Source organism: Leucoraja erinacea, chromosome 2 (assembly GCF_028641065.1).
Source record: "Leucoraja erinacea ecotype New England chromosome 2, Leri_hhj_1, whole genome shotgun sequence".
In the NCBI taxonomy this organism is placed as follows: Eukaryota; Metazoa; Chordata; class Chondrichthyes; order Rajiformes; family Rajidae; genus Leucoraja; species Leucoraja erinaceus.
Window position 1 is genome coordinate 112,426,943 of NC_073378.1, and position 27,845 is coordinate 112,454,787.

General features: G+C 45.5%; 1 protein-coding gene across 1 annotated transcript in view; it reads left to right on the top strand.

Annotated features, from left to right (window-relative positions):
- The window catches only part of LOC129714255 (sodium channel protein type 4 subunit alpha-like), a 297,253-nt gene that overhangs the window by 238,443 nt on the left and 30,965 nt on the right, over positions 1 to 27,845 (top strand). The window contains 3 exon segments of the mRNA XM_055663806.1: positions 74 to 228; positions 2,243 to 2,416; positions 21,174 to 21,296. Of these exon segments, the coding sequence (XP_055519781.1) occupies positions 74 to 228; positions 2,243 to 2,416; positions 21,174 to 21,296 (452 nt within the window).

Sequence of the window (27,845 nt, forward strand, 5' to 3'; positions counted from 1 at the left end):
TCTCTCTCTCTCTCTATCTCTCTCTCTCTCTCTCTCTCTCTCTCTCTCTCTCTCTCTCTCTCTCATTCCACAGCTTGTGTCCGTCACTTCAGCTGCTGCCAGGTTAACATCACCACTGGTTCCGGGAGAACTTGGTGGAACCTGAGGAAAACCTGCTACAAGATCGTGGAACACAACTGGTTCGAGACCTTCATCATCTTCATGATCCTACTGAGCAGTGGAGCCCTGGTCAGTTTTTTAGTTTCTTTTTTTGTTTTTTGAGTTTTTAGAGATAATGCACGGAAACAGGCCCTTCGGCCTACCAAGCCCGTGCTGTCTGACAATCACCCATGCATACTTCTATCCTACACACTAGGGACAATTTACAGAAGCCAATTACCCGACAAACCTGCACGTTTTGGGGATGTGGGAGGAAGCCGGAGCACCTGGAGGAAACCATGCCGTCACAGGGAGAACACAGTCATAGAGTTTTCCAATGTGGACACAGGCTCTTCAGCCCAACTTGCCCACACTGGCCAACATCTCCCATCTACACCAGTCCCACCTGCCTGCCTTTGGCCCATATCCCTCTAAACCTTTCCTATTAATGTACTAAATGTTTCATAAATGTTGCAACACTACCTGCCTCAACTACCACCTCCAGCAGCTCGTTCCATACAGCTTCCATCCTTTGCATGAAAAGATTACCCCTTAGATTCCTATTAAATCTTTCCTCCCTTCACGTTAAACCTAAGACCTCTGGTTCTCGATTCCTCGACTCTGGGCAGGGGACTCTGTGCATCTACCAAATCTATTCCTCTCATGATTTTATACACCTCTATAAGATCTCCTCCCCATCCACCTGCACTCCAACGAATAGAGTCCCAGCCTGCTCAAGCCCTTGAGCCCTGGCAACATCCTTGTAAATCTTCTCTGCACCCTTTCCAGCTTGACAACATCTTTCCTATAACATGGTACCCAAAACTGAACACAATACTCTAACTGCGGCCTCACCAATGTCTTATACAACTGCAACATAACCTCCCAACTTCTATGCTCTGCCTGATAAAGGCCTAAGTGCCAAAAGCCTTTTTTAACACCCTGTCTACCTGTGTTGCCACTTTAAACAAACTATGTACCTGTACTCCTAGATCCCTCTGCTCTACAACACTCCCCAGAGCCCGTCCAGACAGGATGGAACCCGGGTCTGGTGCCGTGAGGCAGCAACTCGACCGCTGTGTTGCTGTGCTGCCCGTGCTGTTGCAATGTTCACTCTGAGTGAACTTGTTTTTGAACTCGATAATGTCTCTTGGTTTCTTGGAGAAAAAAGGAACTCCAGATGTTGGTTAATACACAAAAGGACACAAAGTGCTGGAGTAACAGTGAGTCAGGTAGCATCTCGGAAGAAAGGTCCCATCCCGAAACGCCACCTATCCATGTTCTCCAGAGAGGCTTCCTGATCCGCTGAGTTACTCCAGCACTTTCTGTCTTTGTGGTTAAAGTTGAAATATGCAGTGCGGAATTAAGTTGAAATATGCAGTGCGGAAACAAGCCGTTCCACATCAACCATCGATCACCCATTCACACTAGTTGTACATGTGTTATCCCACTTTTACATCCACTCCCTACACACTAGGTGCATTTTACAGAGGCTGATTGACCTACACACATGCATGTCTTTGGGATGTGGGAAGAACCCAGAGGGAACCCACACAGTCAAAGCGAGAAGGTACAAACTCCACATAGACAGTCCCAGAGGGTCAGGATCGAACCCAGGTCACTGGCACTGTAAGGCAGCACTCCACCAGCTGGGTACTACTGTGCTGCCGATTGTGATTTTAATATCTGCCCCTTCTCCTAGGGCCATGTGGCATGGAAACATGCCCTGCAGCCAATTGTGATGAGACCACTCCATGTTAATCCCATTTCTCTGCACTTGGGGCCTGTCTCCCTTCTACATTTTAGCATTTCAAGCATTCATCTAAAAGTTTCCTATCACTCCATGCCCACTCACTTTGCTCACAATCTCCAGCCATGCCACCCTTCTGGGCCTCTGCATTCCAGTGACTGGCAAAACACAAAGCTGGTAGATTGGCACAATCACGAATGAAGAGGGAAAAGGGCATGGCCTGGTCTGCCACTGGGCAGTCACGAGCATCAGATGTCACGGTATGTTGTCACGTCACCGCAATGCCCGCTGGATGAGATGCCCCTGATTTTTCTTAATTCCTGTGCCAATGTCTCCACGCTTTGTGTCCTGCAGACGTTCGAAGACGTCAACATCGACAAAAAGCCAGTGATCAAGGTGGTGCTGGAATACCTGGACAAGGTGTTCACCTACGTCTTTGTGCTGGAGATGCTTCTCAAGTGGGTGGCATACGGCTTCAAGAAATATTTCACCAATGCCTGGTGCTGGCTGGACTTCTTGATTGTGGCGGTAAGTACGTGGGGTGGGAGAATGGGCCAATCTGGTGACTTTAGGGCGAGCGTTCTACTTGACCAAGGTCGACCGGTTGAACTGGCCATGTTGTCGAGAGTTTGAGTTTGTCCATCTCCTTTCTGGACGTTTACAGCCGTGCCTTTATTTCACCGTGCCGTGCTGCACATTCATAGAACATGCTCAGGGAGGACCACTATGTCTTTGGGTAGTGGGGGTTGGGTGGGTGGAGGGGTGGTATAATAGTTGGCAGGATACCCCACCCCTCGTGCTTTTCCCCTGAGCTCTGGAGATCTGTGGGTTTCGAGGGTATCAGGACAGTTAGATATTCATAAGTTGTGGGACCCGCAACTACTTCCCCATTCAATCATGGCTGATCTATCTCTCCCTCCTCACCCCATTCGCCTGCCTTCTCCCCATAACCCCTGACACCCGCGACTGCTACACTGAGTCCCAGTGGCCCCTGCAACTGGGGTAAGTCAATTGCTGCAAAGAATGGCTTTGCTTAAGTAAATTCCTTCTTTCCGCCCACCCAACGAATTGACTTCCTAGCAACCATTCCCATGCCATGGTTCTGAAGGAATCTACAGGTTATTAGGCATACTGCTTTCACTATTACTGTTATCAGGCAACTGAACCATTCTATCAACAACTAGAGAGCAGTCCTGAGCTACTATCTACCTCATTGGAGAACCTCTGACTATCTTTAATCGGACTTTACAGGGCTTTATCTTGCACTAAACGTTACTCCCTTCATGTATCTGTACACTGTGGACGGTTTGATTGTAATCATGTATAGTCTTTCCACTGACTGGTTAGCACACAACAAAAGCTTTTCACTGTACCTCGTTACACGTGACAATAAATTAAACTAAACTAAACAAACTGGTTTATAATGGCATGACCAACCAAGAAATGATAGATCTGCCCAAAACTATTATTCCATCATTAAATACACACATGTGTATCCACGTATGCACGCACACATGAACACACACATCATGTGCACAACTAAAATAAGACACAAATTGCTGGAATAACTCTGTGGGTCAGGCAGTTTCTTGGCAGATTATTAGAATATGGATAGGTGATGATTCGGCTGAGGGCCCTTACAGTTCTGCAGCATGGAAACAGGTCCTTTGACCCAACCTCCCGGCACTGACTAAAATGCCCTGTCTCCATTAGTCCCACCTGCCTGTGTTTGGCCTATATGCTTCTAAACCTGTCCTATCCATGTATCTTGGAATGTCATTCAAATGTTGTGATAGTACCTGCCTCAACTACCTCCTCTGGCGGCTCGTTCCATACACCCACCTGTGTAAAAAATGTGCCCCTCCGGTTTCTATTAAATCTTTCCCCTCGCACCTTAAACTAAACTCGGTTCTTTGTCCTTTCATGGTCAAGCCCATGACTCTGTGTTCTGATCTTTCTGGGCCCCGTAAGCACATGGCCCTTGGGCGAGAGTTGGCAAGGGAGAGAGTGAAGTCATGGAGCTGTAGAGGGGCTATAATTAACTCTTGATTTTAGCACGCCCGAGGTGTGATGTACACAACACAATGCCCTGATCAGTCCGATAACCGTAATGGCCATTTCCTTATTAGTACAAAAGATAGGGAGCTGAATCCTAAATCTCATGATGCTCTCCCTGTGGCAGCTAATTGCATGGGCCCAAGGCCGTTAGAAGTGATGATGACTTAATGGATCTGTTGTCACTTGACTGTTGTCTCAGCTACATCAGTGCTGCGTTAAATAGTAACACGCAGTCAGAGAGTCACTCATCCTGCATGGTAACAGGCCCTTTGGCCCAACTTGCCCACAGCCACTAACATATCCCGTCTACACTAGTCCCACCTGCTTTGCGTTTGGCCCATATCCCTCTAAACCTGCCCTATCCGTGCATCTGTCTAAATGTTTCTTAAACATTGCGATAGTCCCAGCTTCAATCGTTCCATACACCGACCACCCTTTGTGTGAAAAAGTTACCCCTCAGATTCTTATTGAATCTTTCCCCCTTCACCTTAAACCTATGTCGACTGGTTCTCTATTCTCCCACTCTGGGCAAGAGACTCTGCGTCTATCCGATCTATTCCTCTCATGATTTTATACACATCATTATCCCTCTCTGTTCAGCACAGACCTTGTGGGCCGAATGGCCTGTTCCTGTGCTGTACCACTCACTCTATGTTCTATGTTCGAAACCCCTCGTGATCTCATAGACCCCTATCTAACCCTATTTATCTACAAGAAGAATCCTGACCTGAAACATCATCCCTCCATTTCCCTCCACAGATGCTGCCTGACCCGCTGAGTACCTCCAGCACTTTTATGCTCCACTTAACCTTCTATTCCCCATGGAGAACAAGCCCAGCATCTCCAGTCTAAGCAACGATGGCAGGAAAATTTCTAGTAAATCTTTTACATAGAACAGTACAGCATAGGAACAGGCCCTTCGGCCCACAGTGTCTGTCCTGAACATGATCCCAAAACCAACTCTTATCTGCCTGCATATAATCAATATCCCTCCATTCCTTGTGCCTATTCAAAAGTATTTTAAATGCCATTGTCGTATCTGCCTCAACAACCACCCCTGGCAGTGCATTCCAGGTACCCACAACACTGTGTAAAAAACTTGTCCCGCACATCTCCATTTAGCTTTTCTCCTCTCACCTTCAAACTAAGCCCTCTGGTATTTAACATTCCATCCTGGAAAAAAATGTTCTGATTGTCTATCCTATCAATGCCTCATATCCTCCTGCAGCCTTATTAGAAAGCTATGGTATGAAGGTGTTCAAAACTAGAGTGCGTAGGTTGAAGGTGGAGGAGATTTAATGGTGATCTGATAGTCAAAGTTTGCACGCAGAGTAGTTGGTATCAGGAATGAGCTGCTAGTGGAGGTGAAGAAGGCAGGAACTGTAACAGGGGGCACAGTGACACAGCGGTAGAGCTGCTGCCTTACAGCACCAGGGACCCGGGTTTGATCCTGACTACGGAGTTTGTACGTTCTCCCTGTGATCTACGTGAGTTTTGTCCAGGTACCCTGGTTCCCTCCTACACTCCAAAGACGTACAGGTTTGTAGGTTTGGTAAATTTGTAAATTGTCTCTAGTGTGTAGGATAATATAACCATATAACCATATAACAATTACAGCACGGAAACAGGCCACCTCGGCCCTACAAGTCCGTGCCGAACAACTTTTTTTCCCTTAGTCCCACCTGCCTGCACTCATACCGTAACCCTCCATTCCCTTCTCATCCATATGCCTATCCAATTTATTTTTAAATGATACCAACGAACCTGCCTCCACCACTTCCACTGGAAGCTCATTCCACACTGCTACCACTCTCTGAGTAAATAAGTTCCCCCTCATGTTACCCCTAAACGTCTGTCCCTTAATTCTGAAGTCATGTCCTCTTGTTTGAATCTTCCCTATTCTCAAAGGGAAAAGCTTGTCCACATCAACTCTGTCTATCCCTCTTATCATTTTAAAGACCTCTATCTGTTAGTGTATGGGGATCGCTGGTCAGCGTGGACTCGGTAGGCCAAAGGGCCTACTTCCACGCTGTATCTCTGAACTCTAAATATTCAAGAAGCATCTGTACACTTAGTCAAACTATCAAGTCAGGTTTCTTGTCATATTAATTCACAGTCATACAGCATGGAAACAGTCCCTTCAGCCCATCTCAATCATGCCCACCATGGTACCCCACCCAAGCTAGTCCCAGTTGCCCACACCTGCTCTATATGGCACTAAACCTTCCATATACTTATCCAACGTATTTTAAATGTTGTTACTGAACCTGCCTCAACTACTCCCTCTGGTACATGCGTAGTGAGGTACAGCTACAATAAACATCTTGTTTGCAGCATCACAGACACATAGACAGCACACAAGTACATTACCCATACGTTATACATTGCAGGTATAATTTATTGAATGAGCATGGTACAGAGGGATATGGAATTAAGGAAGGTACGTGGGATTAGTAGAGAAGGGCATGATGGTCGGCATAAACATGGTGGGCTGAAGGGCCTGTTTCCATGCTGTATAACTCTATGACCTTCACATTCTTGCTGGTCAGGTGCTCAGAATTGGGACACAATATTCTGGCTTCAACCCAACACATGAGATGTACTGAATAGATTCAACACAACCTCCCTGCTTCTGAACTCAGTGCCTCTGTTCTATCAATCCCATGTGCCATAGCAACACCAGAGGCCACTAGCTCTCTGAGAAGATAAAAACTGTTGTGTTAAATGTGGACACAACTGGTTCAAGTGAGTGAGGTTGGTGGTTAATATTATTTTTGTCAAGACGATGATATTATTTTAGTTTAGAGATACAGTGCAGAAACAGGCTCACCGAGGCTACGCCGAACAGCGATCACTCTGTACATTAACACTATCCTACACACTAGGGACAATTTACAATTAGCATACAAACCTGCATGTCTTTGGTATGTGGGAAGAAACCGGAGCACCCAGAGAAAACTCACACGGGTCAAGGGGAGAACGGACAAACTGCGTACAGACAGCACCAGTAGTCGGGATCGAACCCGGATCTCTGGCGCTGCAAGGCAGCAACTCTACGCTGTGCTACAGTGCAGCCCCATTAATTCAGAAGTATCTCACTGATCTCCTCTCAGTCCACGACTCCACAACCTGACACAGGTCAAAGTTAGCTGGAGCCTAATCGTAGAACATAGAACAGTACAGCACAGTAGATCACAGGAACAGGCCATTCAGCCCACAATGCCCATGCTGAACTAACCTACTCTCCTGACTATGGGTGCTGTCTGTTTGTACGTTCTCCCTATGACAGCATGGGTTTCCTCCCACACTCCAAAGACATACAGGTTCATAGGTTAATTGGCTTTGGTAAAGATTGTAAATTGCCCTTGGTGTGTGGGTGAGTGCAAATGTAGGGGTGATCGGCAGTCGGCAGTCGGCACGGACTCAGTGCGTTGAAGGACCTGTTTCCGCGATGTATCTCCAAACAAAACTAAACTAAACTCCTTTGCCTGCACATGATCCATATTCTCCCCATTCCCAGCAAATCCACATGCCTGTCTAAAGCCTCCTGAACATCATTGTCGTGTCTGCCTCCACCACCACCCTAGGCAGCATATTCATAGCACCCATCACCCTCTCTGTAAAAAATACTTTAAACGTTTCCCCTCTCTCCTTAGAGCTATGCCCTTTAGTCCTATAGACTATGACATTTCCACCTTGTGAAAAAATATCTTGACTGTACCTATCATTCAACAGCACGCAATTAACGAAACAAATCCCAGAAATCTGAAATAAAGCCAGAAAAACTCAGCAGGTCAGGCAGCATCCATGGAGAGAGAAGAACAGTTAGCATTTCAAATTGGGGACATCCACATGAGGTGAAGACACAAGTAACTGCAGATGCTGGACTAAAAAAGGCACAAAGTGCTGGAGTAACTCAGCAGGTTAGGCAGCATCATTGGAGAATATGGATGGGCCAGGCAGCATCTCTGGAGAATATGGATAGGTGACGTATCGGGTCAGGACCCTTCTTCAGATCGAAGAACACTGGATGCCACTAGGTTTCTGAGAAGAAATATCCCAACCCTAGGCGTCACCTATCCATGTTCTCCAGAGATGTTGCCTGGCCCGTGTGTTACTCCAGCACTGCGTTTTCTTTACCATAAGGCGATTATTTTTTCGCAGATGCTGCCTGACATGCTGGAAGTTTCCAGTGCTTCATAAGTGATAGGAGCAGAATTTGGCCATTCGGCCCATCAAGTCTACTCCGCCATTTAATCATGGCTGATCTATCTTTCCCTCCAAACCCCATTCTCCAACCATCTCCCCATAATCCTTGATACCCATACTAGAAACATAGAAACATAGAAAATAGGTGAAGGAGTAGGCCATTCAGATCTTCGGGCCTGCACCGCCATTCAATATGATCATGGCTGATCATCCAACTCAGTATCCCGTACCTGCCTTCTCTCCATACCCCTGATCCCTTTAGCCACAAGGGCCACATCTAACTCCCTCTTAAATATAGCCAATGAACTGCCCTCGACTACCCTCTGCGGCAGAGAGTTCCAGAGATTCACCACTCTCTGTGTGAAAAAAGTTCTCCTCATCTCGGTTTTAAAGGATTTCCCCCTTATCCTTAAGCTGTGACCCCTTGTCCTGGACTTCCCCAACATCGGGAACAATCTTCCTGCATCTAGCCTGTCCAACCCCTTAAGAATTTTGTAAGTTTCTATAAGATCCCCTCTCAATCTCCTAAATTCTAGAGAGTATAAACCAAGTCTATCCAGTCTTTCTTCATAAGACAGTCCTGCCATCCCAGGAATCAGTCTGGTGAACCGTCTCTGCACTCCCTCTATGGCAATAATGTCCTTCCTCAGATTTGGAGACCAAAATGTACGCAATACTCCAGGTGTGGTCTCACCAAGACCCTGTACAACTGCAGTAGAACCTCCCTGCTCCTATACTCAAATCATTTTGCTATGAAAGCTAACATACCATTCACTTTCTTCACTGCCTGCTGCACCTGCATGCCTACTTTCAGTGACTGGTGTACCATGACACCCAGGTCTCGCTGCATCTCCCCTTTTCCTAGTCGGCCACCATTTAGATAATAGTCTGCTTTCCTTTTTTTGCCACCAAAATGGATAACCTCATATTTATCCACATTATACTGCATCTGCCAAACATTTGCCCACTCACCCAGCCTATCCAAGTCACCTTGCAGTCTCCTAGCATCCTCCTCACAGCTAACACTGCCCTCCAGCTTAGTGTCATCCACAAACTTGGAGATATTGCCTTCAATTCCCTCATCCAGATCATTAATATATATTGTAAATAGCTGGGGTCCCAGCACTGAGCCTTGCGGTACCCCACTAGTCACTGCCTGCCATTGTGAAAAGAACCCGTTTACTCCTACTCTTTGCTTCCTGTTTGCCAGCCAGTTCTCTATCCACATCAATACTGAACCCCCAATGCCATGTACTTTAAGTTTGTATACTAATCTCTTATGTGGAGCCTTGTCGAAAGCCTTCTGGAAGTCCCGGTAAACCACATCCACTGGTTCTCCCCTATCCACGCTACTAGTTACATCCTCGAAAAATTCTATAAGATTCGTCAGACATGATTTACCTTTCGTAAATCCATGCTGACTTTGTCCAATGATTTCACCACTTTCCAAATGTGCTGCTATCCCATCTTTAATAACTGACTCTAGCAGTTTCCCCACTACCGATGTTAGACTAACTGGTCTGTAATTCCCCGTTTTCTCTCTCCCTCCCTTCTTAAAAAGTGGGGTTACGTTTGCTACCCGCCAATCCTCAGGAACTACTCCAGAATCTAAAGAGTTTTGAAAGATTATTACTAATGCATCCACTATTTCTGGAGCTACTTCCTTAAGTACTCTGGGATGCAGCCAAATATAGCCAATGAACTGGCCTCAACTACCTTCTGTGGCAGAGAATTCCAGAGATTCACCACTCTCTGTGTGAAAAATGTTTTCCTCATCTCAGTCCTAAAAGATTTTCCCCTTATCCTTAAACTGTGACCCCTTGTTCTGGACTTCCCCAACATCGGGAACAATCTTCCTGCATCTTGCCTGTCCAACCCCTTAAGAATTTTGTAAGTTTCTATAAGATCCCCCCTCAATCTTCTAAATTCTAGCGTGTACAAGCTGAGTCTATCCAGTCTTTCTTCATATGAAAGTCCTGACATCCCAGGAATCAGTCTGGTGAACCTTCTCTGTACTCAGTACCATGACACCAGGTCTCGTTGCATCTCCCCTTTTCCTAATTGGTCACCATTCAGATAATAGTCTACTTTCCTGTTTTTGCCACCAGTGGATAACCTCACATTTATCCACATTATATTGCACCTGCCATGCATTTGCCCACTCACCCAGCCTATGCAAGTCACCTTGCAGCCTCCGAGCATCCTCCTCACAGCTAACACTGCCCCCCAGCTTCGTGTCATCCGCAAACTTGGAGATGTTGCATTCAATTCCCTCGTCCAAATCATTAATACATATCGTAAATAGCTGGGGTCCCAGCACTGAGCCTTGCGGTACCCCACTAGTCACTGCCTGCCATTGTGAAAAGGACCCGTTTACTCCTACTCTTTGCTCCCTGTCTGCCAGCCAGTTCTCTATCCACATCAATATTGAACCCCCAATACCGTGTGCTTTAAGTTTGTATACTAATCTCTTATGTGGGACCTTGTCGAAAGCCTTCTGAAAGTCCAGATATAACACATCCATTGGTTCTCCCTTATCCACTCTACTAGTTACGTCCTCCAAAAATTCTATAAGATTCGTCAGACATGATTTACCTTTCATAAATCCATGCTGACTTTGTCCAATGATTTCACCACTTTCCAAATGTGCTGCTATCCCATCTTTAATAACTGATTCTAGCAGTTTCCCCACTACTGACGTTAGACTAACTGGTCTGTAATTCCCCTTTTTCTCTCTCCCTCCCTTTTTAAAAAGTGGGGTTACATTAGCTACCCTCCAATCCTCAGGAACTACTCCAGAATCTAAAAGGTTTTGAAAAATTATCACTCATGCATCCACTATTTCTGGGGCTACTTCCTTAAGTACTCTGGGATGCAGCCTATCTGGCCCTGGGGATTTATCGGCCTTTAATCCATTAAATTTACCTAACACCACTTCCCGGCTAACCTGGATTTCACTCAGTTCCTCCATCTCATTTGACCCCCAGTCCCCTGCTATTTCCGGCAGATTATTTAGGTCTTCCTTAGTGAAGACAGAACCAAAGTAGGTTCAATTGGTCTGCCATGTCCTTGTTCCCCATGATCAATTCACCTGTTTCTGACTGCAAGGGACCTACATTTGTTTTAACTGATCTTTTTCTCTTCACATATCTATAAAAGCTTTTGCAGTCAGTTTTTATGTTCCCTGCCAGTTTTCTTTCATAATCTATTTTCCCTTTCCTAATTAAGCCCTTTGTCCTCCTCTGCTGGACTCTGAATTTCTCCCAGTCCTCTGGTAGGCTGCTTTTTCTGGCTAATTTGTACGCTTCATCTTTTGTTTTGAAACTATCCCTGATTTCCCTTGTTATCCACGGATGCACTACCTTCCCCGATTTATTATTTTGCCAAACTGGGATGAACAATTGTTGTAGTTCATCCATGCAGTCTTTAAATGCCTTCCATTGCATATCCACCATCAACCCATTAAGAATCAATTGCCAGTCTATCTTGGCCAATTCACGTCTCATACCCTCAAAGTTACCTTTCTTTAAGTTCAGGACCCTTGTTTCTGAATTAACAATGTCACTCTCCATCCTAATGAAGAACTCAACCATATTATGGTCACTCTTGCCCAATGGGCCACGCACAACAAGACTGCTAACTAACTCTTCCTCATTACTCGATACCCAATCTAGAATAGCCTGCTCTCTCGTTGGTTCCTCTACATGTTGGTTTAGAAAACTATCCCGCATACATTCCAAGAAATCCTCATCCTAGGCACCCTTGCCAATTTGATTCACCCAATCTATATGTAGATTGAAGTCACCCATTATAACTGTTTTACCTTTGTTGCACGCATTTCTAATTTCCTGTTTGATGCCATCCCCAACTCCACTACTACTGTTAGGTGGCCTATACACAACTCCCACTAGCGTTTTCTGCCCCTTAGTGTTTCGCAGCTCTACCCATATCAATTCCACATCCTCCAAGCTAAGGTCCTTCCTTTCTATTGCGTTAATCTGCTCTCTGACTAGCAACGCTACCCCACCTCCTTTCCCTTTCTGTCTATCCTGAATATTGAATATCCCTGGATGTTCAGCTCCCAGCCTTGGTCACCCTGGAGCCATGTCTCCGTGATCCCAACTATATCATACTATTCAAGAATCTATCGATCTCTGCCTTAAAAAATATCCATTGACATGGCTTTCATAGCCTTCTGAGCAATGGATTCCTCGGATTCACCACCCTCTGACTAAAGAAATTCTTCCTCATATCCTTCCTAAAGGAACATCCTTTTATTCTGAGGCTATGATCTCTGGTCCTAGATTCTCTCACTCTCCATATACACTCTATCCAAGCCTTTCACTATTCACGGGGACACAGTTGGTTTTGGCACCTAATGACTGAAATTGCCCAGACTCCACCAGGAACCAACTTAAACCCAGTCCAATCTCACCTCAGGAGTCTCAAACCTCACGCTCAGCTGTTCAGTCATAAACCAGGGTCCAACGAGGGTTTAGTTGAGTGTTGCTTAGAGATAAAGCTATGGGAACTGACACTTTGGCCCACTTGAGACCATGCCGACCATCGATCACCCACTGTCACACTTTCTATAGTTATTATTGACACATGTTCCGAGGCACAGTGAAAAGCTTTTTTGTAGCGTGCTATTCAGTCAGCACAGTGTAGAGTTGCTGCTTACAGCACCAGAGACTACCACTTTTTAAACCCTTTTTAACCCTTTACGTCTCGGGAATGTGGGAGGAAACCAGAGTACCCGGAGAAAACCCACAGGCTCATAGGGAGAATGTACAAATGCCTGACTATAGGAGTTGTGTGTCCGGAGGTTGTATGTTCTCTCCGTGACCCCGAGGGTTTTCTCCGGGTACTCTGGTTTCCTCCCACATTCCCGAGTCATAAAGGTTTGCAGGCTAATTGGCCTTGATAAAAAGGATTTTTAAAAATGTCTCTAGTGTGTAGTATAGTGTTAGTGTATGGGGGCCGCTAGTTGGCGCAGACTCAGTGGGTCAAAGGGTTAAATTCAAGCCGTCCACCGTGTACAAATGCCGGATAAAGGGAATAATGTTTAGTGCAAGATAAATCCAGTAAAGTCCGATTAAAGATAGTCCAAAGGTCTCCAATGAGGTAGAAGGTAGGTCAGGACTGCTATCTAGTTATTGAAAGGATGTTTCAGTTGCCTGATAACAGCTGGGAAGAAACTGTCCCTGAATCTGGAGGTGTGCTTTTCAAAGAGACCAGTCCTTGATTATGCTTCAATAAAAATGACTTGTCAATTTAACTACCTGTGCAGATGCCATTGTTTCCTCCTCCACCGCCTCCTCTGGCAGCTAATGCCAGATACAAACTACTCTGTGTGAAAACATTGTGCAAAACCTGCCATCCGTTTACACACCTTAATAATGGCACCATCATCACCATTACTGTAACACCCAGACTTGACATTGGGAAGGATTTTTTGCACCTCAGTCCTGGGATACCAACCGTATGCTGGAAGCAACCTAAATTCAGTCTTTGCCCTATCCTATCCTGCCCTATAATTTCTTTTACAAGTAGGACTGACTAACCTGTAGCCACAATTTCTAGAGCCCAAAAGCTCAGTTGGGAACGATTGCAGAGCTAGTGTTCACCGTTAGCTTGGTGCTCATTGAAAGTCAATTATAGATTAAAAGTACAGCAGGGTAGCTGATGGGAAGGATTACCGCTGCCTCAATGCAAGGTGAATGAAGGTAAACATAAATGCTTATCCGTTTTGTATGTGTAACATTGCTACTAACAAATAATGTTCCTGAACAAGGCCAGGTTGCAGGTTTTGATGTTTCTGCTGTATATGTGACTCACTATTGACCTTTAATCTTTCTCCTGCGCTCCAAGGAATAGAGTCCCAGCCTGCTCAACTTCTCCCTAAAGCTCAGACCGTCGAGTCCTGGCAACATCCTCGTAAAACATGTCTAATCCGAGTGTAAAGTTTTCACACCTGTCCCGGGCACATTTCTGGCATTTACCTGATCTGACCTTGGCAGTCTGAGGCGAGGAGATACATACGGAGCACAGGGGTCCACATGGCAGCCTGGCCGAGTAATTATCAATAGGCCCTGTCAGTTCACTCTGATGGCCAAGTCTACCAATCCCAACCCAAGACCACAGAGGATCAATGTCCAACTTTTAAAATTTAAATACATAACCTATGAGAACAGATTCTGTTTTTTTTTTAAACTATCTTCCCCAATGATTTACATAGCACGTAAAATAGTACAACACAGGAACAGGCCATTCAGCGCACAATGTCTGTGCTGAACATGGTGCCGAGATCATTTCTTATCTGCCCACACATGATCCATACTCCCAACATATCCATGTGGTTAGCCGAAAGTCTCTTAAACGCCACTGACGTATCTGCATCTGTCACTACCCCTGGCAGCGCGTTCCAGGCGCTCACTACCCTCTGTGTAAAACAAAACTTGCCCCACACATCTCCTGTAAACTTTGTCATTATTGTATCTGCCTCCACCACCACCCCAGGTAGCGTCTTCCAGGCACCCACCAGCCTCTGTGTAAAAAGACTTGCCCCGCAAATCTTCTTTAAACTTTGCCACTCTTACCAGAAAGCTATGCCCGCTAGTATTTGATATTTCCATCCCAGCAAAAAAATTCACACCGTCTATCCTCTCTACACCTCTCATAATGTTATATACTTCTATCAGGTTTCCCCTCAACCTCCAGCGTTCCAGAGAAAACAATTCAAGTCTGTCCAACCTCTCCCTGTAGCTTATACCTCCGAATCCAGGCATCATTTTGGTAAACCACCTCTGCACAAGTTTACAAAGCCTTCACATCCTTCCTGTAATGGGGTGACCAAAACTGCATGCAATACTCCAAATGCTGCCTAACTGAAGTCCTATAAAGCTGCATCATGACTTCCTGACAATCTACTAAAGAAGTCATACCTTTGGCCTTCTTTACCACTATTTCCACTTGTTTTGACTCTTCCAGGGAGTTATGGACTTGAACCCAAGCCTCCTCTGTATGCCAAGTTTGTCCAACCTCTCCCTGTAGCTAATACCCCCTAATCCCGGTATCATTCTTGTAAACCTCCTCTGCACACTTTACAAAGATTGCACATGTGAAAAATAAAATGAGAGGAAGTTTGACAAACTAACCATTGGTTTTGTAAATCCTTTAATTGTACTTAAACTGTGGCCATGAGAAGTTTGTTACTATATTTTACTATCTGAGTGAGCTCAAAACCAGAGCCCAATATTGGGGCAAACACTTGAACCTTTGGAGTGGACAAATCATGAAATGAAGGCCCCTGTCTACTCTCTCACTGAATGTAACACAATCCCACACCATTGCAGGGAAGAGATCATCCCAGTGCCTAGGGCCATAGAGTCACATAGCACGGAAACAGGCCCTTCGGCCCAGCTTGCCCACACCGACCAAGTTGCCCCATTTGCACTAGTCCCACCTGCCTGTGTTTGGCCCATAACACATGGCCCTCCAAACCTTTTCCATTAAAGTGCCTTTTAAATATTGTTATAGTACTTGCCTCAAATACCTCCTCAGACCGTCTATCCTCTCTACTCACTACCATCTGTGTGAAAAAGTTGCCCCCCAGATTCCTGTTGAATCTTTTCCCTCTCACCTCAAACTGATGTCCTCTGTTTGTTGATGCCCTACTCTGGGTCAAGTACTCTGTGCATCTACTCCATCTATTCCCTTCATGATTTTATACACCTTTATAAGATCACCCCTCATTCACCTGCGCTCCAGTCCCCTGCCCAACCTCTCCCTATAGCTCAGGCCCTCAAGTCCTGGCAACATCCTCGTAAAACTTCTCTACCCTCTTTCCAGCTTGATGACATCAAAACTGAGCACAGTACTGCAACTGTGGCCTCACCGTTGCCTTGTACGGCTGCAACGTAACATCCCAACTTCTGTACTCAGTGCCTGTCGAGTACACACCTGTTCGTGGGATGTAGCTGTACACAAAAAGGCACAAATAGGATGTCCTGAGGTTACATTAATACAGCTTCTCATCATTGGGAACTGTCTCAAGCCCATCCACGTTCCTGTCCTCATGGGCGGACTGCGAGTCTCTGCTGCCCACTGAAACATTATCGAGAGTCAGAGCATGTCGAGCATTCACTCAGGGGGACCTGGTCCCCTCAACATTGGGTCAGGACAATGGACAAGGATTATCTCCCAGCGAGGTCACCACTAGTGGTGGTGCAGTGTCGCAGCGTGTAGTGCTGCCGCCTCACAGCGCTGGAGACCCGCGTTCGATCCTGTCCTCGGGTACTGTCTGTATGGGGTTTGCACTTTTCTCCCTGTGACCTCTGGGAGCTCCGGTTCCTCCCACATCTCAATGACGTGTGGGTTTTGTACATAAATTGACCTGTGCAAGATTGCCCTTAGTGTGTGGGTGAGACACTAGGGGGTGGATGAGAAAGTGGGATAACAGAGAACTAGTGTGAAGAGGTGACCGATGGCCAGTGTGGGCAAGTTGGGATGAAGTGCCGTTTCCACGCTGTATTGACTCAATTACTCTGTAGCCTACCTCAAAAACCTGGGTGAGAAAATTGGGGCATATAAGATGAGAGAGCAGCTTCCCCGATGTTGGAAAATTCATTCTGGAATGCCCAGACGGAAGATAAGATGTTCTAGCTTACCCTGAGCTTCACTGCGGCAGTGGAGGTGACTGCACTGGGAATGGGAGTTGGATGGGTAATTAAAGGGGGAATGAAGCAGAAAGCTACGTAACTTCTGGACTTATGAAAACGGTGACCCAACCTGCGTTTGGCTTGGCTGACGTTTGTGTACATCGACCTCAGTCCACTAGTTTAGACTTTAGTTTAGTTGAAAGATACAGCGTGGAAACAGGCCCTTTGGCCCACCAAGTCTGCGCCGACCATGGATCGCCATTACACTAGTTCTATCCTACATACTGGGGACAATTTAGGGTGGCCTCTAAATTTACAATTTACGGGGCAGCACAGTAACACAGTGGCCTCTCACCTTCTACCTGTATGCTCTGGTTCTCGATTCCCCTACTCTGTGCGGTTACCCGATCTATTCCTCTCACGATTTTGTACACTTCTAAAAGATGGCCTCTAATTCTCCTGCGCTCCAAGGAATAGAGTCCCACCCTGTTCAGCCACTCCCTGTAGTTCCGTCCCTCGAGTCCTGGCAACATCCTCATAAAGCTTCTTTGTACCTTTTCCAGCTTGATAACATCTTTCTTGTAACATGGTGCCCAAAAGTGAACACAATGCTCCAAATGTGTTCTCACAAGCATCTTATACAACTGCAACATGACCCCCAATGTCTATACTCAGTACTCTGATTGAAGAAGGCCATAGTGCTGAGCTTTTTTGACCACCCCATCCCTAACGTCACTTTCAAGGACCTATGTACCTGTACTCCTAGATCCATCTGCTTTCCAACACTCCCCACAGCCCTACCATTCACCGTGTAGGTCCCGCCATTCACTATGTCCCACCATTCACTGTGTAGGTCCCACCATTCACTATGTCCCACCATTCGCTGTGTAGGTCCCACCATTCACTATGTCCCACCATTCACTGTGTAGGTTCCACCATTCACTATGTCCCACCATTCACTGTGTAGGTCCCGCCATTCACTATGTCCTATCATTCACCGTGTAGGTCCCGCCATTCACTATGTCCCACCATTCACTGTGTAGGTTCCACCATTCACTATGTCCCACCATTCACTGTGTAGGTTCCACCATTCACTATGTCCCACCATTCACCGTGTAGGTCCCGCCATTCACTATGTCCCACCATTCACCATGTAGGCCTTTATAGATCAGAACCCAGTGACGATGATGTACCTCCAATGGTGAATTACTTCGATGGCAGGAAACACAAGGTCCCCATCTCCATTTTTTAAATTGTTTAAACTGAAATCCACAAATAGCATTTTAGTGTTTAAAGCAGAGCCTCACCGGTCTTGTTGAATATTTGCAATGTGGCCTTTTGATTGTGATCTCCGCATTTTCCTAACAGTTTGAAACTGCACCTTGTCGATAACATTGCATTCGTTCCATTCAATCTGCACAGATTTCTGTTGTTTGCCTCTTGACAAAGTCTCTTGGTTATGACAAGTTTGTTACCATGAAATCTCTCAGGACCCTGAGGGCATTGAGGCCTCTTCGAGCCTTGTCCAGATTTGAAGGCATGAGGGTAAGGTCAACTAGTATATGTAGCTCTCTCTCCATATTAACAGCGACTCCTGCGTATGTACTAACACGCGGCAATGGGGGCACTGCTACGCTCGTCTCTGCACTGACACGGTCTTTCTCTTATCTGTACAGTTTGTCGAGATATCTCTTTCGGAGGTGTTGCTTCCAGCCAGCCTAAGGCTAAGGTGGAGTCTCAACTTCAGTCTGACACATGTCTTGCAAGGAGCGCAAAAGACCGCTCAGGCCCCTGCACTAAATCAAACCCAGCCATGAAACAAGGGTGCGGACATGTCCATCGGATCCAAGGAGAGGCTAAAGACCAGAGGTCAGGGTGCTTCTATTGAACCTCTGATGAGTCCTGGATCCTGCTATCTCATTGAGCTCACTACATCTTTCCAGCTTGTCTTGAAGAAGGAAGTGCCCATCTTTCTTACGAGTGTTTACTGAGGAAGCTATTTTCAGTCAGTGACAGAGATAAGTAATATGAGAACTATGGAGACCATCAACATGGAAACCAATTGTTTGATGACAGTGGGATCAGCAAAAACGCTGTTTAGATTAGATTATAGAGATACAGTGTGGAAACTGGCCCTTCGGCCCACCGAGTCCGTGCCCACCAGCAATTGTCCCGTACACTAGCACTATCCTACACATTAGGGACAATTTACAATTTTACTGAAGCCAATTAACCTGCAACCTGTACCTTTTTTTGGAGTGTGGGAGGAAACCGGAGCAGGTCACAGGGAGAACATACAAACACAGTGCAGACAGCACCCGTAATGAGGATCAAACCAGGGTCTCTGGAGTTATAAGGCAGCAACTCTGCCGCTGTGCCACCTTGCCGCCCTAGGAGCTGTTGAGGAGTTCGTAGTCCAGTCCGCTTTTGCTCGAAGCTCCTACAAATGCTACTAAAATGTTTCAGTAAGGGCGGCACTGGGACGCAGCAGGTGGAGCCGCTGCCTCAGCGCCAGAGAACCCGGTTCGACCCTCATCCTTGGGTGCTGCCTGTGTGGAGTTTGCACATTCTCCCTGTGGCTGTATGTTTCCTCCCACCTGTGGTTTTGTAGGTGAATTGACCTTCTGTAAAATTGCCCCTGGTGTGTAGAGAATGGATGGGAAAGTGGTACGACCCAGAACTAGTGTGAACGGGTAATCGATGATTGGCGTGGACTCGGTGGGCAGAAGGATTTCAATGCTGTATCTCTAAACTAAACTAACGCAAGGAGTAAAAACATCTGACAGCAACTCAATCAGATAAAAGTCACTAAACCTTCTCGACCTAAATGACCATCAAGCCTCCTCACCTGTATCTACCTGTCGCTTGTGTAGGAAGGAACTGCAGATGCTGGTTAACATTGTGGATAGACACAAAATACTGGAGTAACTCAACGGGTCAGGCAACATCTCTGGAGAGAAAGGATGGGTGATATTTCGGGTTAAGGCCCTTCTCCAGTTAAAAGAAGAATCCCAACCCGAAATGTCACCCATCTTTTTTACTCCAGAGATGCTGCACGACCCACTGAATTGCTACAGCACTTTGTGACTATCTTTGGTATAAACCAGCATCCGCAGTTCTTCATAAATTCATAAGTTCAAGGAGCAGAATTAGGTTATTCGACTCATCGCGTCTACTCTGCTAATCACTCATGGCTGATCTATCTTTCCCTCTCAACCCCATTCTCGGGGTGGGAGATTGCAACCTTCACGTGGTCCGCCCTGTTTCGACAAATGCAATCAACCCGGTGTGCACAATCAAATACGATCAAATAGAACAAGTTGTCCTACAACTTTAGGCTGTGCACGCCATACGCAAGAAAAAGAAGAACCCCATTCTCCTACCTTCTTCCCATAACCCCTGACACCTGAACTAATCAAGTATCTGTCAATCTCCGCCTTAAAGATATCCATTGATTTGGCCTCCACAGCCGTCTGTGGCAATGAATTGTACAAGTTCACCACCCTCTTACTAAAGAAATTCCCCCTCATCTAATTTCTAAAGGTACATCCTTTTATTTCGAGGCTGTGCCCTCTTGTCCTAGACTCTCCCACTGGTGGAAATAACCTTTCCACATTAACTCTATCCAGGCCTTTCACTATTTGATCCGGGACTTTCACTTTTCCTTGTTTCTACAATGGGATTGCTAGGACTGTTTGTCTCAGGGCACAAACTCAATGGGCTGAAAGGCCCTCAATGTTGTAGGGTGAAAATATTACGTGAAAGAGATTTCTCGACCTTTATTGCGATTAGCCAATCCGTCTCATTCTCCCAAGGCCTTGGAAATGATCTCTCTTCAAATAGATGTCGAATTCCCATAGAATCTGCCTTTCAGACATCAGAACCCAGATCTAATCACTCGCCCTCCTCTGTTACTTGTACCTCAACCCCGCGTTCCCCACTTACTGACCCTCCTAACGCTGGAAACGTTCTCACCCTTCTCCCTGTAGCGAACCATCGAAATTGCCAATTGGCCCAAATGGCCTCATTGGGTTGCAACAATGTGTGCAGATGTTAAATTGCAAAGACGTGCAGGTTGAATTGCAAAGACATGTGCAGATGTTAGGTTGGGGCTCCGATGTCTTTGTTAAAAAAAAATGCTTCCTTTCTCTAGGTGGCAACTCCCTCAACACCCTACTCCCCAACACCAAGCAAACTTGAATTGTGATGCTCTTTCTCTCAGCAGGTACCAATCCAGATTGCTTCACAAATGGGAAGCCCCTCTCTCCCAGGAAGTGATTTTCCCCCCAATCGCCTACCCCAGTGCAAGGGTGCTTGATAATAGAACAGATTCTCATTTTGTTTGTGTTTCCGTGTAGGTCTCAGTAGTCAGCCTAACAGCTAATGCCTTGGGATACGCTGAACTAGCTGCCATTAAATCCCTTCGGACACTCAGAGCTTTGAGACCATTAAGAGCCTTGTCACGATTTGAAGGGATGAGGGTAAGACGGAAAGAGAGATAGCCTAGTCCCATGTGCTTGAAGCATGGCGAGAAAAATTGCATCCCGACGTATCCCACCCATCCTCCCCCTCCCATAACCCACCCCCCTCTGACAAAATGGATGCAATTGTATGCCAAGTAGTTTAATCCTTAGCAGGTCTCATTATTTTGGTTGTTTCATGTTCTGGTAGTAATTGATGTCCATAACCCTTCTTCTTAGATGCATGGGGTCTCTTGCCCAGAGTAGGGGAATTGGGAACCAGAGGACATAGGTTTAAGATGAAGGGGGAAAGATTTAATAGGAACCTGAGGCGTAATTTTTTTACACAAAGGGTGGTGGGTGTATGGGATGAGCTGCCAGAGGAGGTTGTTGTGGCAAGGAGTATTGCAACATTTAAGTAGCATTTAAACAGGTACATGGATAGGACAGGTTTAGAGGGATATGGGCCAAATGCAGGCAGGTGGAACTAGTTGATAAGTTGGGCTGAAGACTCTATGACTCTAACCACCTATTGGTTAGTTTCTGAAGCAAGAAAAGTTCAGTGAAAAGTTGGGCCAGAATAAGATAGATGGGTGTTTACAGTAAGATAATTATTTAATGTTTAGAGTAAGATAATTGAGGAATAATTGTTCGGCAACTAATGAGCAAGAGAGGCTCATAATTTGTTCCTGGAATCCCCCAGTTCAAATTCTGTTCTCTAGTCGACAGGTTTTATGCTATGTTAGTGATTAATATTTGCTCCCTTTTACCGTGACAGTTTTCAGAATAATACGGTTACGGCGTAAGGTTGATGCAGGTACTATTATTATGTATAAGAGGCACATGGACAGGTACATGGATAGGACAGGTTTAGAGGGTTATGAGTCAAGTGCAGGCAGGTGGGACTAGTATAATAATAATAATAATAACTTTATTTATAAAGCACTTTAAACAACTGCAGTTGCCACAAAGTGCTGTACATGAGAACTCGTGGACAAGAAGTTATTACAAACCATTAAAAACCGTAAAACAAAGGACTATAAAACAGTAAAAATTAAAAGACATTAAAAGCACTAAAAACAGGAGCAATGTCTCAGCCAGTGTCAAAAGCCAGAGAATAAAAATGAGTTTTTAGGGTGGATTTGAAGATGGACAGTGAGGGGGCCTGTCTGATGTGCAACGGCAAGGTGTTCCAGAGTGCCGGAGCAGCAACAGAAAAGGCTCTATCCCCTCTGAGCTTCCGCTTAGATCTTGGTACCTCAAGGAGCAGCTGATCAGCTGACCTGAGGCACCGGGCAAGAGCGTATGGGTGGAGCAGCTCAGAGAGGTAAGGCGGGGCAAGCCTATTCAACGATTGAAAAACAAATAAAAGAATTTAAAAATGAACTCGAAAGTGCACTGGGAGCCAGTGAAGGGAGGCCAAAATTGGCATAATGTGCTCCCTCTTTCGAGTTCCGGTTAAGAGGCGAGTGGCAGCATTTTGAACCAGCTGGAGACGAGCCAATGAAGTATAGATAGGGCATGTCAGTCGTTGTGGGCTAGTTGGGCCAAAGGGCCTGTTTCCATGCCTTATAACTCTATGAATCTTTGACTCAAGTCCTACAGTAAGATAAAGGGTTTATCTCAGAGCAAGGGCCTGTACTCACTATTCAGCGAGTAGCGGCCCAGCAAGCCAATGTCGCCTTGATGGGGGCTTTAAATCCAACGTACTCAACTAATTGTTGGGCGTCACAGTTGCAGAATGGTAGAGTCACTGCCTTATAGCCCCAGAGACCTGGCTTCCATTCTTTCAGGTGCTGTGTACACAGTTTGTACATTCTCCCTGTGACCGCATGAGTTTTCTCCGATTTTCTCCCACACTCCAAAAATGTGCGGGTTTGTAAGTTAATTGGCTTTTGTAAAAAATAATTGTCCCTGGTGTGTAGGATAGAACTAGTGTACGGGTGATTGCTGGTCATATTTACAAGGATATGCCAGGACTCGAGGGCTTGAGCTCCAGGGAGAGGTTGGGCATGCAAGGACATGCAGGAAACATAGAAACATAAAAACATAGAAATTAGGTGCAGGAGTAGGCCATTCGGTCCTTCGAGCCTGCACCGCCATTCAATATGATCATGGCTGATCATCCAACTCAGTATCCCGTACCTGCCTTCTCTCCATACCCTCTGATCCCCTTAGCCACAAGGGCCACATCTAACTCCCTCTTAAATATAGCTCTAAACCTGTCCTATCCATGTCCCTCTTGAAGATGAGCAATAATCTTATAGAGGTGTACAAAATCATGAGAGGAAGTGATGGTGTTAATGCACAGAGTTATTTTACCAGGGTAAGGGGCTCACGAACCAGAAGACAAGTTTAATGTGAGAGAGAAAATATTTAATAGGCAACTGAGGGGTAACTTTTTCACACAGGGCCACATCTATTGGTTATCTGTGTGAGGTGTATGGAACATGCTGCGTTAGGCAGGTACTATAACAACATTTAAAAGAGATTTGGACAGGTACATTTGGATAGGAATGATGGAAATTAATATGGGCCAAATGGAACTAGTGTAGATGGGGAACCTTGGTCAGCATGGACAAGTTGGGCCGAAGGGCCTGTTTCCATGCTGTATGACTTTATGACTGTAAAGGTTGGATATGGGGCACCTCAGAGCACCTGCTGGCACAGCAGAAATGGAAGAGGTTGTTGAGTTTTGCATAGAGTAGGGGAAAATGTTCTTACTTTAGGAGCCTAATATCAGGGTCCAGAATGTAAAGATGGTTATCATTAAATCCAATGAGGAACTATGGATATACTTTTCTACACTGAAAGTGTACAGCAAGTGATTGAGGAAAAGAACTGAGATTCTTCCAAATAAAAAAGAAAGATGATGGAAAAATATACTGAAAGGCTGAAGTGAGGAAGGAGTGTAAAGTCATGTGATGTGTGTACTTTAGTGCAAGCCAGAGGGGGCAAATGGCCTGGTTTTGTCTAATTCTATGTCAGTGGAGAGGATTGGGACAAGCCAGATTTAATTGCACTGCCAGTCTGCAGTTTATATGGGGAAATATAGAACTCATGGTTCAAAGGGAACAAGTTTTAACCACTGGCTGTGTCCATTTATTTTCTTACTTAAAATAGTTTAGCTTCATTTAGTTTAGATTTGTTTACTATTGTCACGTGTACCGGGGTACAGTGAAAAGCTTTTGTTTGTATGCTATTCAGTAAAAGAAAAGATTATACATGATTACAATCAAGCTGATCACAGTGTACAGATAAAGGATATAGCTTTTCGTACAAGATAAAGTCTGATTAAAAGGTCAGACGATGAGGTAGATGGGAGGTCAGGACCGCACTCCAGCTGGCGATAGGATGTTTCAGTTGCCTGATAACAGCTGGGAAGAAACTGTCCATGAATCTGGAGGTGTGTGTTTTCACACTTGTGTACCTCTTGCCTGATGGGAGAGGGGAGAAGAGGGAGTGACCGGGTTGAGATTTTGTTGGTGACCTTGCTGAGGCAGCGTGGTGTAGATGGAAGATGGAGTTAGTGGAATATCACCCTAGTTTTCTCGAGAAAGGTGAAGAGAAAGTCTTCTCTTGTTTTGTTTAAATGCTTTGCGGTTGCCTTCCATTTTGTCTGATTTCTGCTCCCTTCTCAATGACGATAAAATGTACTCTGAAGCATGTACCAGCGCATGGGATAGTTCAGGATATCGAGCATGTAGTGTTACTGATCGTAAGTTAAGCCAACTTACTATATACCCATTGAATGCACCCAGAGTCAGGAAATTCTGCAATCCAGCTCTCATCTGAATCTAGCTGTATCTATTCCTACTGTTCAGTGAAAAAAAATGATTGTTGTGCTTTGGTCTACTGGATGCCACCTTGAAATGGGTTATATAATAAGTCATCTATTTGTGTCCGCAACAGGCTGGTCCAGTTAACAAAGCATCATGGTACACAGCAGACATTTTAGACTTGGCTGTCTGCCTGAATTGCCTGCAGTTCTGATGGGTAATCATAGTGGGAATTTTATCACTCCGCTGCCACAAACCTACCTCCTTTCCAACAAACGTGGCATCATATGTCCATCCCCCACACCAATCGGATGTTATCCGATTCGATGACCTTTGACTCTCAGTCAACCTTTAGAAACTTCCCTCCTCCCTTCCCCGCCCACGTCCCAACTCCAAATATGTCCAACCACTCAACGTTGGAAGACTATGAAAAAGATAGATGCAGCCAAAAGTTCTGCAAAGTGTTCATATACCTTGGGGATCACACAGGTCCTGATCACCTGTTAAATTCGGCCAGGAACCCATCTCCAAAGTCAGGAAAGATAATCTTCTGGGATGTGGGGGCGATGGTTGGTGGGGCTTCCCCTGTGGGGAAGTGGACAACGGTCGCTGGAGGTTTACACATGATGCTTTGTGATACTCTGCCGCGATGCCTTGAATCAGGCAGCCTGCTAATGTGACACCAAAGCCATTGTTACCATGAAAGGACCAAGTCCGAGGGACGCCAATGGTAAAATGGTTTATGCCGCGTGCTATTGAGCTATGCACTGATTTGTAAATGAAGCTGTGTTGCATACCAAGCAGGCATGCAACAGTGGTTCAGCTGACTATACTGAGATGCATCAGACACTAAATCCACTAACCAAGAGTCAAGGGATTGTCATATGTACTGAAATGGGGTTACAAAATTCTTACTTGCAGCATCATCACAGGTCGGCACAAACAGTACTCAATAGATTACATAATAAACAGACAATAATAGTGCAAAAACAAAACAAAAGCCCAGAGACCCTAGTGCAACCAACACAGTTCACAGGATAGTAGGTGTTTATAGTGTGCAAGAGTAGTCTGAAGAAGGGTCCCGACACGAAACGTCAACCATACGTTTTCTACAGAGATGTTCCTGACCTGGTGAGTTACTCCAGCACTTTGTGTCTAACTTCAAGAGCATGATAGTTGTGAAGAAGCTGTTTCTGAACCTGGAGGGCATGGTTTTCAGAGTCCTATACCTTCTTCATGATGGCAGGAGTGAAATGTGGACATTGGTGGATTAAACCATAAATGTACCATGAACTTTAAACAAAAACAGGTCTAAATTAATCTTCATAATGGCTGGAGACTCCATTGAGATGGAAGGAGCAACACTAGATATGCCAGTCACGGCTGGCATGAGGCTGAGGGGACAGAGCCAAAGTGCATCCTTCCTCCCAATTCAACACCCCTTGACTCAATGGTGAGTCCAGAGGCTTTCCACTTCAGCTCCAGTATTTCCCCTATTTCCGCCCTCTATCTTGCAAGTGTGTCGTTCCTTCAAGCACAGCGTAAGCAACCAGTGGCTCCCCGTGGATTGACTTGATAGCAGTCCGCGTGACCCAGCCAATATCTGCAATAGGGAGTGGGCTACAGGATGACCAGAGATCACAAAATCAATCTTGCAGTTGCTGGAAATCTGAAATAAAGCCAGGAAATGCTGGAAACACTTGTGTGTGAACGTGTGAGGCATGATCATTACAACATAGAGCTTGGTAGAGTTGTTGATAGTGCAGAAGGTCATCTCAGCGCAGCGAAATATAGAAGTGTTGATGAAATGGGCTGCAAAATGGCAGATAGAGTTTAACCCAGACCAATGTCTGGTTAGACATACAGACCAGGACCTGGGGGCCTGAGCTATAGGGAAAGGCTGGGACTATTCCTTGGAGTGCAAGGGAATGAGGGGTGATCTTATAGAGGTGTATAAAATTAAGAGAAGAATCGAGTAGACGCACAGTCTCTTGCCCAGAGTAAGGGAATAGAGAGCAGGAGGACATAGGTGTAAGGTTAAAAGATTTAATAGGTATCTGAGGGGTAACTGAGGTGGTAGGTGTATAGAACGAGGTAGTTGTGGCAGGGACTATCGCAACATTTAAGAAACAATTAGACCGGTACATGGATAGGACAGGTTTAAAGGGATATTTGGCCAAACGCAGGTAGGTGGGACTGGTGTAGATGGGACATGTTGGTCGGTGTGGGCAAGTTAGGTCGTAGGGCCTGTTTCCACCCTGTATGTTCTATATAACTCTAAGTATATAACATTTATCAGAGGTATGGATATGCTAGTCAGAACCTTTTTCTCTGGTTGGAAATATCAAACACTGGAGGGCATAGTTTTTAAGGTGAGAGGGGCAAAGTTTAAAGGAGATGTGCAAGGCAACTTGTTTACACAGAGGGGGTGAGTGCCTGGAACATGTTGTCAGGTGGTTGAGGCAGATAAGAGAGTGGCATTTAAGAAACTTTTGGATAGGCACATGGATATGTGCAGGTAGATAAGAGTTGGTCTTGGCATCATATTCGGCACAGATGTTGTGGACAAAGAGGCCAGTTCTTGTGCTGTACTGTTCTATGTTCTAGTGAGAGGTGATGCCTTTTGGGAGTACTGATGAGACAGGGTTATACACCACAAACAGTAGAGTCTTGGGAAGCACTGAGAAACAGAGGGACCTTGTAGAACAAGACCCCACATCCTTAAAGGCGACTATGCAGGTAGGCTACATAGTTTGGAGGACATACAGAATACTGGCCTTCATTAATTAGT